This window comes from Solanum pennellii, chromosome 5 (genome assembly GCF_001406875.1).
Source record: "Solanum pennellii chromosome 5, SPENNV200".
NCBI classification, from domain to species: Eukaryota; Viridiplantae; Streptophyta; class Magnoliopsida; order Solanales; family Solanaceae; genus Solanum; species Solanum pennellii.
In genome coordinates this window covers 1,258,221-1,272,384 of record NC_028641.1, presented here as the reverse complement: position 1 = coordinate 1,272,384, position 14,164 = coordinate 1,258,221, and the positions used below count along the sequence as shown (strand labels likewise).

At 35.1% G+C, this 14,164-nt stretch overlaps 1 protein-coding gene across 2 annotated transcripts; it reads right to left on the bottom strand.

The window, feature by feature from the left end:
• Positions 1–606: 606 nt before the first annotated feature.
• Positions 607–12,222, bottom strand: LOC107020418 (DExH-box ATP-dependent RNA helicase DExH15 chloroplastic). Of its 2 annotated transcripts, XM_015220770.2 has the most exons (16): positions 11,723–12,221; positions 11,457–11,632; positions 11,216–11,329; positions 10,744–10,852; positions 10,561–10,647; positions 9,934–10,052; positions 8,987–9,134; positions 8,167–8,766; positions 7,816–8,094; positions 7,078–7,284; positions 5,202–5,564; positions 3,804–4,040; positions 2,629–2,849; positions 2,044–2,143; positions 1,810–1,956; positions 607–1,462 (listed from the first exon to the last, which is right to left on the bottom strand). In XM_015220770.2, the coding sequence occupies exons 1-16, from the start codon at positions 12,182–12,184 to the stop codon at positions 1,364–1,366; spliced, it is 3,468 nt and encodes a 1,155-aa protein (XP_015076256.1). In that variant the 5' UTR covers positions 12,185–12,221; the 3' UTR covers positions 607–1,363. The 2 variants fall into 2 exon arrangements, with proteins under 2 accessions (XP_015076256.1, XP_027772858.1); XM_027917057.1 differs by lacking the exon at positions 7,816–8,094 and having other exon boundaries at positions 11,723–12,222.
• Between the last annotated feature and the right edge of the window lie 1,942 nt (positions 12,223–14,164).

Sequence of the window (14,164 nt, the reverse complement as noted above, 5' to 3'; positions counted from 1 at the left end):
AGCTTATTAAATGAACACATTTGAAATGCTTACTTATATATCTATCCTTTGTCATGTAGATTGGATTCTTTTAATAGAGAAACACTTGTGTATATATACGTTAAATAAGAAACATATTAACAAAAGGTGATCAGAGTTTTCAGTTTGAAAACATATCAAGGTTTTTTTTACATAAATCATATCAGAAATTTTTTTCGAACTTTTGAAAAATATTTATTCAAGACTTCGCTCGAGACTTTTAAAAAATAAAATAAGAAATATATTTAAGGAAAGGTGGGTTGATCCAACTTAGCTCAAGACCTGCATAGGATTGGGTCGGATTGATCATTTTATGACCCGTCATCATAATGGGCTAGTTCAACTCGTCAAATTCCACAGCTTGTGTGGATTAGGTCAACTATAATAACAGATGGTGACACTCATGATCTATATTGAATCATTGGAATATACAGGAGTTTTCATCCTGAGATTAAAGCCGAGTATGAAGAAATACTTCCACTTAAATAGGCCTACAGGAATTGAGATTAGTAACACTTTAATACAAATATTGTATTTTTCTATGGGAAGTGTAAATAAAAAATTTATCAAAACTTCGACGTTAAATGGTGGGGTGAATTCAAGTGTAAAACTTTATATAGAATTGGTCAAAAATAACTTCAAAAAACCGTACCATGAACACAATGATATACATTTTGGCTAAAATCCTGATTAATCTACAAATCCATTTTGCTTCTTGGTGTAATTTAGGGGCATAGCCTCCTCTGCATCAAATGTAGGATTCTTCATTCCTGTGCCATGTGTTTCTATTTCTACCGAGAAAATCATTCTCTTTTACATTGAATTTATACTTCATTTCCGCATCGCGGTCATTCTACCAAGTGTCGATACTCCTAACTAGAGATGTATACAGCTAATACTTCTGATAGGAAAATACTGATTTTCTATCGAGATGCTGTCGCTAGAGTAGCAAATCTTGCTACTCTGCTTACTCTAAGCAATCTCTTTATAGCAACAGCAGAGCTTGGCTCAGTTAAATTCAGACCCGTTCTGAAAATGGTTCTAGACCAGTAAAATTCAGGACAGTGAGATAAATCAGTATCACCGAAAGAAGACGAAAATATGAGTCTACTTTGCAAGGGTAAAGAGTTGGGAGTTGATAAGAACTTTAAGCTGTGTGAATCATGAAGATCATGGATGAACCATCAATCGATATGCTGGTGACAACTGAGAAATTCACTAACTTGAAGCCTCGTCGACAGAAACTAATTGATCAAGTCGTATTTTTCTCAAGGTACAGTGGCTATTGTTACCTGCCTTTGAGATTGACTTCTTAAGGAGACGATGATGAATTTTTGTTTGAATATCATCCTGCTAATTCACTTATTGGTGGCCGGTCCATTACGTTAGAGGCACTCTTGGCATTGATTTGCAGCAGTGGATCTATATCAGGCAATTTGGGAACCTGTAATCATGCAGAGTAAACAAAATGAAACAGGAAAAAAATAATTAAAGAAAAAAATGAAAAACAGAAAATAAGGAGTTACGTAATCACCGAAAATAGGAAACTTAGCGTAAGTTAGGATCATGTCTTTCTTTAATAATATAGGTTGGTGCCTAGAGTTGCGCCCATTAAACTTTGTAATACTCAATTATCAACTTGAATAGTAATTATTTAGTCACAAACAAGAGAGAGAGAGAGATAGAAGATTGACTGCAAATGGTGGCCCAAGAAAATGCAAGCACTAGTGCAATATGGATTCTTTAAAATAGAGCAAGCAAGAGATGGACAGTCTTTAATAAAATGCATACCTGAGCTAACAAATCAATCGTTCTCCGTAGAAGGCGAGCTAAATCTCCTTCATCCATTGCACAGTCCATCATAATCTCTTTCCATGTAAGACCAGAAGCCCAGGCTTCAACCATGCCAGTAAATTGGCTATCCAAGCAGCAAGGAATCTGTGAATAATTTGTTTCATATTAATAAAGTGCAAAGCCAACTTGGAACATATCGTAAAGCGGGCTCAATCCAACTTGAACACTCACATTTACTCCATGCTTTTCCTGAAGCTCTAGAAGTGAGCTTTTTTGTTCTTCCAGTAAGTCTATGATATTCAAGACAGTGGTAGAGGGCTCATAAACAAAACTGCAGACAGAAGATGTTTATCAGAGCTTTCCTTTTCAGCACCGAGGTTTATAAAACATTGGTGAACAAGTAGAAGCCAACTTAACTAAGATGAATAACACTAGAGGTTCATCAAACAATTGCTTTGATTTCTGCAATTCTTTTTAAAATACTTAGTTAACCAAAAGGAATATAAAGCGCTGGCAAGAACTCAGCATTAAATTCTGGATTAAATGAAGCCGCAAGCAGTTGTCTCAGAGGAATTGCACCCAAATTTTTAGATGGTACAACAGATAAGAACCTCTTTATTTCAAAAAATCCAAAAATATTTCTCCATTATATAGTCCTACCGCATTACAACTACCCAGCTATCAAATAGAGCAACTAATCTCCAAACTCAAGATAGTCTTGAGGTCAAGCACTAGTAAAATATAAAGGCGCTAGCAGAAAATATGGAGTTGAAATGAGACTGATAGTACTCTCTACCTTGAGGACAAAGAATCTACCTGTTATTTTTCCAGGGCCGAAGCCTAATGCCTTCAGAAACTAGACTACCAAGAACTGCAGCAAGCTGTGCAGGTTTTAGGTTCAGCAACAATTTATTTCGAAGAACCATCGCAAGCCAAAGTTCATTTTCTCCTCGAATTGCAGCTGCAGTTTCACCAAGGGGGAAAATGACGTGTGTATTGATATCCAATGCTCTACTTTCATGTATAACATTGCTGACCTGCCAGACATTGAGGATGAGTTAGTTCTCTGCTTTTTGGTAAAAGAAACAACCTAAATAAGGGATTCATTCTCAACAGGAAAACTGTTCCAAGAAAGTCACCAGACCAAGTAAAATAACAATGAGTCATGGACGCTTAATGCATTTTCCAGCATATATTCTATTTTGAAAAAAAAAATATCAACAGAGAATTACTAGTTTAGTTATCCAGCTTGGCAAAATCACAAAAATGTCCTCTCAATTCTTTTCCTTTATAGAGCAGACCATCCATTTCATTTCATCACCCTTTTGACTAGATATGGAGTTTGGGATCTTAATTTGACTTTCTATAGCATAGTCATGATAGTGGAAGAAAACTGAAATTTAGTTTGACAGAGAAATCGCCAAATCAAAAGTTTAAAGTAGGGATTACTTTAATGAATCTGAATTCTTGAAATTATAGAAATTGTACAGAAATTTATTGGCGTCAACATTTCAGAAGTACCAAAATGGGAAGTGTCGTATAATTTTAGAGTGGAGGTTTGCGAAAGAGAATGCACCAAAAGATTTCCCCAAAGACTACAGAAATACACAGTTCACTGAAGTAAAGTATTCATTCTTTCCCGATGATTAGCAAACATTTCTAAACTTCCAGTCACAAAGTTAATCTCCAAGCAAATCCCAGAAAATGATGAAGGAGACCAACAAGAATAAGTTCTTAAAAATAATACTATGATAACTTCTTCTCTTTCTACTTGGGTCAAAGATGGTCTTAAAGCATAGTGTTTGAGAACATAGGATATTAGTACACACGCTTTTGGATAAAACAGATTTTATACAATAGAAGAGCCTGAACATTCAGTCATGTCCAATATGAGGATCCTGTAGCAGACATAATTCGCTAAGGATGAAAAGTTGCACAACTACAGAGAGTATAATCAATGGCATGTAACAAGAAGATAAGCAGTGATATACCTGCAGAAATTCCTTCCAACCAGTTGGCTCAATCTGCTCTACACGATCAATCAAACGCTTCGACCTAACATTCAACCGGCGTATCTTTTCCTCAGTGAACTTAGCTGAGTCAATTATCTTCTGATACTGTTTAAAGCCCTCTGTACGAGCTATCCTTTTTTTGCAACGAGAGACCTTATTCCTTTGGCTCTTGTAGCATTCTACTGCATCATTGTATGCTTGAGATAATCGCAAGACCTGATAATACATCAGCAAAAAGATTTTTAAAGTGTACAAGTTAGGCTCAATACTTCGATGTCTCACATGGTTTAAGACCTAAAAAGAAATCATATATCTCATGACGCTAGTTATTTTATGACATGCTACGCTTTTGTGAGTAGATATGTGCAAGAGAGAGGCACAGATAACTGATTCTGAAGACCTATAAGTCAATTAGAAGTATCAGACTTTAAGCATTTTTCTTTTGCGAATGGTAACTTTTCTGTATATCAACAGCACAAACAGTGCTGAAAGTCCCTACACAGAGTTAAAAAAAAAAAAAAAAAACTAAACATGGCTTGTTCAAGGATTCCATAATTTCTAGTATGGATCATCATCGTTTACACTTGAAGTATAAACCGCAGTTTCAAGAAACGATGTCAAAAGTTATCCCAGAAAGATGTTTGCAACGGTGGCTGTATGTCACATAAACACCCATGCCAGCTGATCTTCGGGGCCAAGCAAGTCTATGTTAGTGTTTATTAGTTCTTATCACTGGAACATGTAAAATAAATACTGATGAGAGTAACACAAGGAACAATATAAAGAGGGGCACTAAGTCCTATCATTAAAAAGTTCAGCCAATAGAAGAACTACAGGTTGTCATTATCCAAAAAAAAAAAAAGAACCACAGGTTGTCCTTACTTCCAATGGCAATTCACCAAGAAAAACTAATTGCTGTATACACAGCAGCAACTCTAACCAGAGTACTATACGTGGGCAAAATCTCGAAATGGAGAGCACTAAATATGCAAATGCCATCACTAAAGCAAAAGACAATTATTCTTGCTTACTCTTTATAGTGAGCAATCCTAAACACAGGAAAGAATGTCCCGTCTACCTAAATATATATAAGGTCCTTATGCCTCCACATACGAATATCTATTGGCCAAGAACAAGAAAATTTTACTTTTTAATAAACGATTATGCTAAATGGAAGATCCACATATTCGAATGTTCTCCTCCGTCCCTCCTTCCACATCCACCCTTACCCCCACCCTGCGGACCCGAAAAAAACATGAAATGCAAAAGCAGATGCTAACAATTATCAACTTGAGGAGGAAATGCCCCTATTAGATAAAAACCATTCAACAAAAGAAAAACAATCACACCCGAAAATGAAGTTGATTGACAGGGTACCTCATCATCTTCAGATAGACTACTCAAGACTGGAACATTTAAACTCCAAGACCATGTCTCCAAAGAACCTTCCATACACCATAGACCTCCAAGTTCAGACACAGCTAACTTCTGCCACTGCATCTCTGCCTTATCAAGAAGCTCGGCCATAATTTCACGAGGCAAAGCGTCAGCAAGAGTTAAGGCGGCATTTGGAAAGCCTGTTCTGTAAACCGTTCTAATCCACTTCTCTGTGAAAAGATACCAAGAGTTATCTGAACCAAGAGCAACATGATAAGACGGTTTAACATCTTCACCTCCATTATCACCAAGTTCAAAATTTTCCACTGCAGTCTTTAATGCGAAGGCCTCATTGTCCCACACCTGAAAAGAAGAAGGATTACACATCCCCACTACTGTACAGTAGGTTAGCGGAGAGAGAATTTTCACTTTAATAGGAAACCGCAGTAGTATAATCACAACAGCTTTAAGAGGAGAAGAAATTTGCATAGCAACTCCGACCATAAAAATCTTTATGGAATATGTGAGAAATATAGGAGAAAAATATCCGTATTGAATTGTGCATTTTACATTATTACACTTAGGGCCCGTTTGGATGGGCTTAATAAAAGCAGCTTTAAAAAAGTACTTTTGAAAGTGCTGAAACTTATTTTTAAAATAAGCAGTTATGTGTTTGGATAAAAATGCTGAAGTTGCTAAGCCAAACGTGAAAAGGGAAAGATGGAAGAAAGAGATGTTAGGGTTATGTTGTAATTTGGAGATTGTATAAAAATATTAAGGGCAAAAAGATAAAAATGTGGTCAATTTAAAACAGCTTATAAGCTAAAAAAAAAAAAGCACCCCTACCCCAGCTTTTAACTTTTGGCTTAAAATAAGTTTTTTTTAACTTAAAATAAGTTATTTTGAGTATTGCCAAACAGCTAAATAAGTCAAAAATCAGCTTTTAAGTCAGTTTGACCAGCTTTTAAGCTGAGCCAAACAGGCTCTTAGCCTTATTAATAGACACTACATTACAATCCTTTTCCATGTAGGACACTTTAAACTATCCTATAACACTCCTCCTCAAGCTGGTGCATACAAGTCATATGGTCCTCACTTGTTACAGATGTAACTAAAACGAGAACTGGAGAGGAACTTGGTGAAAATATATGCAAGCTGATCACTCGATTTCACAAATTTTGTAACAATATCTCATGAGAGTATCTTATAGACACATTACAATCCTATTCATGTAGGACACTATATACAATATTCTTCTTAGTCCTTTTCTAACAGAATGCACTATAATAATGACCATTTATTCCCTCAATTTAAAAGAGAATGCATAAGGCATAAACCAAATGATTGGAAGATATGAAAGAGAAAGAGGGACTCTTTCAACAACAAGATATTTAGCACCATAGAGTCTAAGAAAAACTCCAACTAGTTTGGGATAGGAATAGTTGGTTGATTGATTGACCGGTTGATCTTAGACAAAGAGTTGAGAATAGTGATAATATGATGGCAACATGATCCCCCACACTCAAGTCAACATAGGAGAACATGGCAGAAAAATCAAAAAAGCTTTACAAACATGGCAAACTGCAGGGAATTATACAATATATCAAACATGTCGCCTATTAACTTCATCAAGAAAGAGAAAGAACTGCACTAAGGTCTTTACAAAGATTTCCACTAGTTGCAATTGGGCAAAGCACCTACAACAGAGCTTTGCACTGTATGCCACAAGACGTTTGCAGATCAAATGCTGAATATAGAAGCTAATTGCATCTTTGGAGGCAGAAGTAAGCATCAAGCAATGTACTTTTTGATGACACAAAGGCTTCCATACTAACTAGTACTAAACCAAAAAAACGGAGTCACATGAAATGCTTACCATACTTTTAAGCTTTTCAGTATTCAAAGTATCAACCTTCCCCAGATAAACAGCAGCAACTAAATGTTGTACCCCGTCACCGTTGGTGTAGTGCAAAGACATGAATGGAAGGTGTCCATCTCCTATCTCCTTTAACAAAGGTTTCAACGAGGAAACTCTTTCCAGCTCCATTTTTCTTCGGAGTTCAGTTCGGAGACGCTTTTCAGCCTGGAAAAGGTAGGCACAATGAACACCATTAGAATGTTTTGGGTATGCTTTTAAATACTAGAGCTGGAGGAAATTGTGGTTGAAAACAGGGAGGACATGCTGAAAACTAGATTAGTTTTCAACAGGACGTCAACTAGAAATGACACTCAATGAATACGAGCCTTTTTCAATTATCGTGCTTCCAGAAACTGAAGCATACAGGCCAGCATAACTACAAAGCCATCCTTTAGACAAAGAACAACAACAGACCCAGTGTGATCCCACAAGTGAGTTCTAGGGAGGTGGGGCGTACACAGACCTTACCCTATCTTTAGAAAAAGAACCTTGAAAGAATATTTTGAATAAGAAAGCTAATAGTTTATACTGATAGGTAGAAGTAGTTTCACCATACAAACTGGCACTCTACAAGCTTTCAGGTCAGAAAGTAAACCTTTTTATCTGATAAGCAATGAAAAAGAATGTTCCTTTGCCAGGAAATAAACTGTCTAACTTGAGGCAATAAAAGATCAAGAGCAACAGTAATGAAACTACTCTTAATTCTTCCTCGAGTTCAGCAATCTCCTGATATGCTGACTGCGTTAAGAGCTTCTGGCTCTTTTTAGCAATCGCTTCCTCACTGATTTCTGAAGTAAGTGTCTCTATTTCCTTTTCTATTCTAGCAAGCTCCTCTTTTGCGGCAAGCATGACATTGCTTCCAACATAATTACCAAAACTCTGTTCAATTAACTTCCTTGCTTCTTCCAAAGTCCGTCCTGATCGTGTGACTTTTATCTCATCTAACCCAGTTGATCTACGGGTGACTTTGGCCCCCTGGAGAATAAGAAGACATAATATCGTGAAACTAAAAATAAGAGTCAAAGAGGTTCAGGTTGAAGTACGTACCGCTACGAGATTAAGCACCATTCCATACGAGGCGGTAAATTGTGAAACAAGAGGTTGAAGCCCAGAAAAAAGAACTTTGCAGCACTCCTCAGGCCCTTCATAAGGAGTCTGAACAAGAACCACGTGACCCTTTTCATCAATACCTCTACGACCAGCACGCCCAGCCATTTGGAATAATTCATTAGAGCTTAACTGGATTCGTCCAATATCGCCCCTTTTGCTGAGAGAGGAAATGACAGCTGTTCTAGCAGGCATATTGATGCCAGCAGCAAGTGTTTCAGTAGCAAAGACAACCTTAACTAGACCTCGCTGAAATAACTCTTCAATGAATGATTTCCAAAGGGGGAGACAGCCAGCATGATGTGCAGCCACTCCTCGGCGGAGGCCTTTCACTGCAGACACACGCACAGCATCAGGGTATTGAATACGGAACCTCTTGAGTGCCAGTTCAACTTCACTCATTTCACACTCATCCAGTAACCTGCAGTCTTCAAGATATTGGACAGCTGCATCACATCCTTTCCTGCTAAAGATGAACCAAACTGCTGGAAGCATATCCCTTGCCTTTAGATGCCACAGTGTGTCTATAATTTGAGGTACCTGAGAATATGACTTTGTAACTAATTTTTTTGAAGATAGTAGTATCTATCAGTTACTTGTCAGGAAAATTTCAGGATATAAGTTATATTAACAGATTTCTACGAAAATGACTATCTTTTAATAATTTCGGTAAAAACGATAATGCTGCAACAAATTATCTAAAAAGGGGGCCAATGACATTGTAAAACAAAGTTCAGATTGAATAAGCTTCTATGCATACCTGTGAGCGTCGAATATTACTTATATCATTCTTTGAAAGGGGACGAACATCATTTTCACGTCTTCTTGATTTTCTTCTTTTAGATCCCTCCTCCCTGTATAGTTCACTGCCGGATTCATCATACTGTAAGTAGTTGAGTGACAGTTTTCTGCACAGTCAGACCAAGGTAATTAAAAATGAGAATTTCAGCACCTTCTTGGGTAAGTAATTCATACTTGTCCTCCAAATACTATCAAAAACATTTCAACCACTACAATTTGTTCTCCAACATGCCGTCACAGGTTTATTTTTCCAGCCAATCCATCATATGTAGCTGAAATATAGTTCTCGGAAAATTCGTACATACAATCTTTTGAACTTCAAAATGTATGTGGCATGCTTCAACAACATATAAGTTATTTAATTACTCCCTCCGTCCCATATTATAAGTCACCTTTTCCATTTGCACTTGCATTAAGAAATAAGGTCTTATTTAATTAGTTGTAGATTTCCAAAGTTAGGCAAAGTAAATATATTTTCAAGATAAATTAATTAATCAATAAGGGTATAATGGGTAAAATATGGTATTTATGCATTAACTTTATAAAATGACATATATTATGGTCCAACTATTTTTAGAAAGGGGTGATTTATAATATGGGACTGAGGTAGTATATGATGTAAAAAGAGAGAGCAGGGGCGCAAACTCTTAAACTGAATGAACTAGTACCTGGGATTCAGTAGTTACCAAGATAATGATTTTTGAATCATGCATATATCATGACCTTTGAAAAATATTATAACAAGTAAAGCAATACATGCTACAAGTCATTCCAATGTTGCAAAGAAAATCATGTGCAAATTCAGCAAGTGCTATAAGTTCCAGAAACAAAACATTATGCATGACATTGCCACTGATAAACATAAGACAAGAAGATCAATGAAAGAGTTATAGGGAAAAATCTTACCTATTCATGCTTGTTCCTTTGTCATCAAGAAGAGGTAATAGAGCTGTCTTTGTGGAGAAGTGCCAAGTCAATGGAACTGGACGCTTGCTTGATGTTACCAACTCCGTCCTACCATGAATCTTGAAAGATCGTCAAATTAGAGAAGTCAATACATGATCCGTTCCTTCTTGTCATTAGATTAAGGGGATGTTTGAATTGGCTTTTTTTTAAGTAGCTTATAAGATAAAAGCCATAAGATGGTCATACCCAGCTTGTGGTTTGGCCTAAAAGTAGGTGCTTATAAGCATTTTTTGTCTTTCCCAAACACCTCCTAAATTTTTAAATTTTTAAATTTTTTTTTTAAAAAAAAGAGCCTAAAGCCAAAAGCTACTTAAAATAAGCCAATCAAAACACCCTCTAACTTTCACTATGAGGATAAATTCATCTGTTTAGCTTCTACTACTATAAATGAAGAAGATAAAGACACTCCAGCCCAAACGAACTTCAATCTGAATAGTACAACTTGGAGACAGCAACAAAATTAAAGGACCAGAGAAGCATTTAACAGATAGGCTTCATTGCATATATAAGCAATCTATATAGATGAATATAACTTTTGGTGCAATCGGAATTTGTTCACTGCAATACCTGACCAATCCATCCAGCCAACTCATCTGGATTAGCAACAGTTGCTGAAAGACATATAAGTTGAACTTCCTTTGGGCAATAAATAACCTTAAACAGAGAAAGGGGGATATAAATATAAAAATTGGTACAGAGACTGCTGACAAATTGAGATGTAAAGAACTTGCATATTCAAAAGACACATACTATTTCTTCCCAAACAGTACCCCGTGATATGTCACTTAAATAGTGAACCTCATCCAAAACAATTACATCAACATGAAGAAGACCACCATCTGAGGAAGCAATCCCTACGCTGCAGAGTGAAGTGTAATGCCGTAGTAAATTTAGGAATGAATAAAACAAGTAAATAAGTAGAAGAAAAGTCTGACAGTTCCTTCATCCTTCAAACTCTTTTTTCCAACTTTTAAGCGAAGCCATGCTTTCTTTGTTGACTGCTTGCTTAGAAGACATATTGCACAAATTCTAAATCTAGAACTCACTAACAGTTTTATAGATACATAGCCAACTTTGTTGGAGTTTTGAAATTTCTATACAAGAAAGCTAAACCAGGTTGTCACATGCAAAAAGCTTTTTGTCTTTTCAAGCAATCAGCATGCTATTAAACTCAGTTTCTAGTAACTAAAATGCAACAGTATATAAACCTATTGAAATGTACCTCTGGTATAGCATATTGCGCAAAATCTCAGTTGTCATAATTAAAATCTGAGCATCTCTATTAACAGCTGAATCTCCAGTGAGAAGCCCCACATTACTTTCACCAAATGTCTCACTGTTAAGTACCACAAAATAAACATAAATACTCTATAGTGGGAAACATGATAAGTTTTGACAATAGGCAAATCATATAAAACATGATACAGCAGAAGATAGGGAATATACTTTAGAAACACTCGTACCAAAATTCTCGAAATTTCTGATTAGATAAAGCCTTTAGAGGAGTAGTGTAGAATAGTCTCCTTCCTCTAGCTACTGTAGCAACTGCAGCAGCTTCAGCAATCAAAGTTTTGCCGCTACTTGTAGGCGCAGACACCACAACAGATGAACCTCTCAAAAAAGCTTGAATCGACAATCTCTTCAAAATTTCGCACAAAATATCAACATAACTAAAAATAAAAATGATTATTTCTACTTCAAGCAAGGAAAAAATAAAACAAAAACTAACCTGAAATTTGTCAATTCGAAAAGAGTAAATAGAAGCAAGTTCATTCACATCAATAATTCCATCACCAAACTCTCTAACTTCATTCCTCAGCTTCTCCACTCTCTGCCTTCTCGATTCCTCAATATTCAACATCTCATCACTAACGGAACTTTCCAGTTCATCTTCGCTATCTTCGTCTCCATCCGAAACCTCCGCATAAACCTCATCGTACTCTTCCGCTGCTTCTTCATCATCATCATCATCATCTTCGTCATCTTCTTCATCTTCATCTTGCGACTCCGCCGGAAAAATTGAGCTCGGAAACTTGTAGAAGATTCTAGATGTAGAAGTGAACGTATTCTTCTGGATTGACTTGACGGAGCAGAATCGTAGAGTTTGTATGTGAAGAAATGGAGATGGAGAGCGACTGGTTATGGAGTTTGAAGGAGAAAGTGAAGGGAAGAGGATAGGGAGTGTGGTCATGGCGGGAGAGAATTGTCAATTGTATTGAATTTGTATGTGTCTAAAACATGATTTTTATTCCTAAAATTTACGTGCCACAAAACGGCATCGTATAGAAAAAAATCAAGGAACAGTAATCATTTCGAAAACAAACACTAATATTTCCAATTTGACACATAAGAGAAAGTGTGAGGGATGTTTCGTGTTTGTAGGCTACTAATGTGTATATTAAAATAATAAAGAACATGTATAATGGAATAAAAAATCGAATTAGAAAGATTCGGAGTATTTTTCAATTGATTTTTTATTTATTTTGGTAATAAATGATTTGACGTGATTTATTTAGGAAAAGATTTTACTGTATATATTATTTGAGGATTAATATAATATTTGTGGAGTTGTGGTTAATTCATATATATTCATCAGGTTAACCTCTTTGTAGAAAATCGTTCTACATATATATTTGATGAATGTGTCAATATTAAATGCAAAGAAGTTAAACCATTACTAGTTAATAGCTACAACTTGCATTAATTACAATTCGAAACTTACTTCTATTTATAATTACATTCATCTCTTTTGCCTCCATTTCTCTCTCTCCCCTCTCTTTGGAATCTCGCTTGCCGTCGCCTTCTTTTTAGTCATCTCTCCCTCGCCTGTCTTCTCTGCTACGCCAGTCTCTCTCTTATTTTATACGAACATAAACTGAAAAAAATATATAATTTGTGTTTATGTTTGTATAAAGTGAGAGAGACTGTTATACAAATGCATACTTCTACGCCCTATACACCTATGGAACACTATACAAAATACAAATCTCTCTCTTGACAGTTCTCTTTTGCATGTCTCTCTCGCTTTATACAAATGCAAGTTACATAAAAACTAATGTATAATTTGTGTTTGTGTAAAGCGATTGAGAGACTGGATATACAAATAAAATCATTGATACAAACACATACTAGTTACATATATACAATTATCTAATGATATACAAATACAATTCAACTCTTTCCACTCTCTGTCATCTCTCCTCCTTCTCCAATCTCACCCGCCTCTCTCCTTCCTCTTTCAATCTCACCCGCTTTTCTCATCCATCTAAAATAGTTACATATTAACACGTCTAAATATAAATAGATTAAATAAATTAAAAAGATAGCGTTAATCCGGTCTAACATTTTGAGCTTGTTTATTTCGTAAAAGGACCAGTTTATATATTTATATGGTGCATGACTAATAAGAAAAAAATACTGAAATAATTAATAAAAATCTACTGAACACATCATTATATAGTATAGTTACTAGGGTGTTTTTGGTATATAAAAATTATTAAATTTATGTAAATCCTTTAGTTAATAAATTAGTAAGAAGATTTTTTTTTATGATTGTGATATTCAGGTCAATTTTTATACATTTTGATTAATATTAATTTTTACGAGATATATGGCACCTCCTATAAGCAATATATAGCAAATAGCTCTTTTCATCAAAGTAAGACATAAAAAAATATATTCTTCTTTCTTTTAGAATTAAATGAATTGAAATCTCTTTTCTTTTTTATAAAAATGTAATGCGACTAATAATATTTTAATTATTTGAGTAAAATATTTTATATTTGACTTAATTATAATAAGTGGAATAAAAAATTAACTCACATTTAAAAAATTAAAACTAGAAATTAAAAACGAAGAAACGAAAATAAAAATGCACCAAAATCAACAGATAACAACTCATGGGACATTCGAAGTGTTAATTGAAAAACATAATAAAAAAAAGAATAAGATAAATATAAAAACAACTTATGGGACATTCGAATAGTCAGATTCTTCCTCCTCCTTTTTTTCTTTAAGAGGAAATTTTGTATTTAGTCCCTCAAATATAGATATATTTGGATTTTAACCCTTTTTTTTTTAATTTAATATAATTAACCTTCAACTAATAACTATATCTACTTTTAATCTTTTCAAGCCTTAAATTCTCACAAATTCTTATTTTTATTTTTAT

Coding starts and splice junctions, on each gene's coding strand:
- LOC107020418 (XM_015220770.2), bottom strand. CDS start 12,184: ATGACCACACTCCCTATCCTCTTCCCTTCACTTTCTCCTTCAAACTCC. Junction 4,041..5,201: donor GTCTATCTGAAGATGATGAG/GTACCCTGTCAA, acceptor ATGTATTATCAG/GTCTTGCGATTATCTCAAGC. Junction 1,463..1,809: donor CGATTGATTTGTTAGCTCAG/GTATGCATTTTA, acceptor GCATGATTACAG/GTTCCCAAATTGCCTGATAT.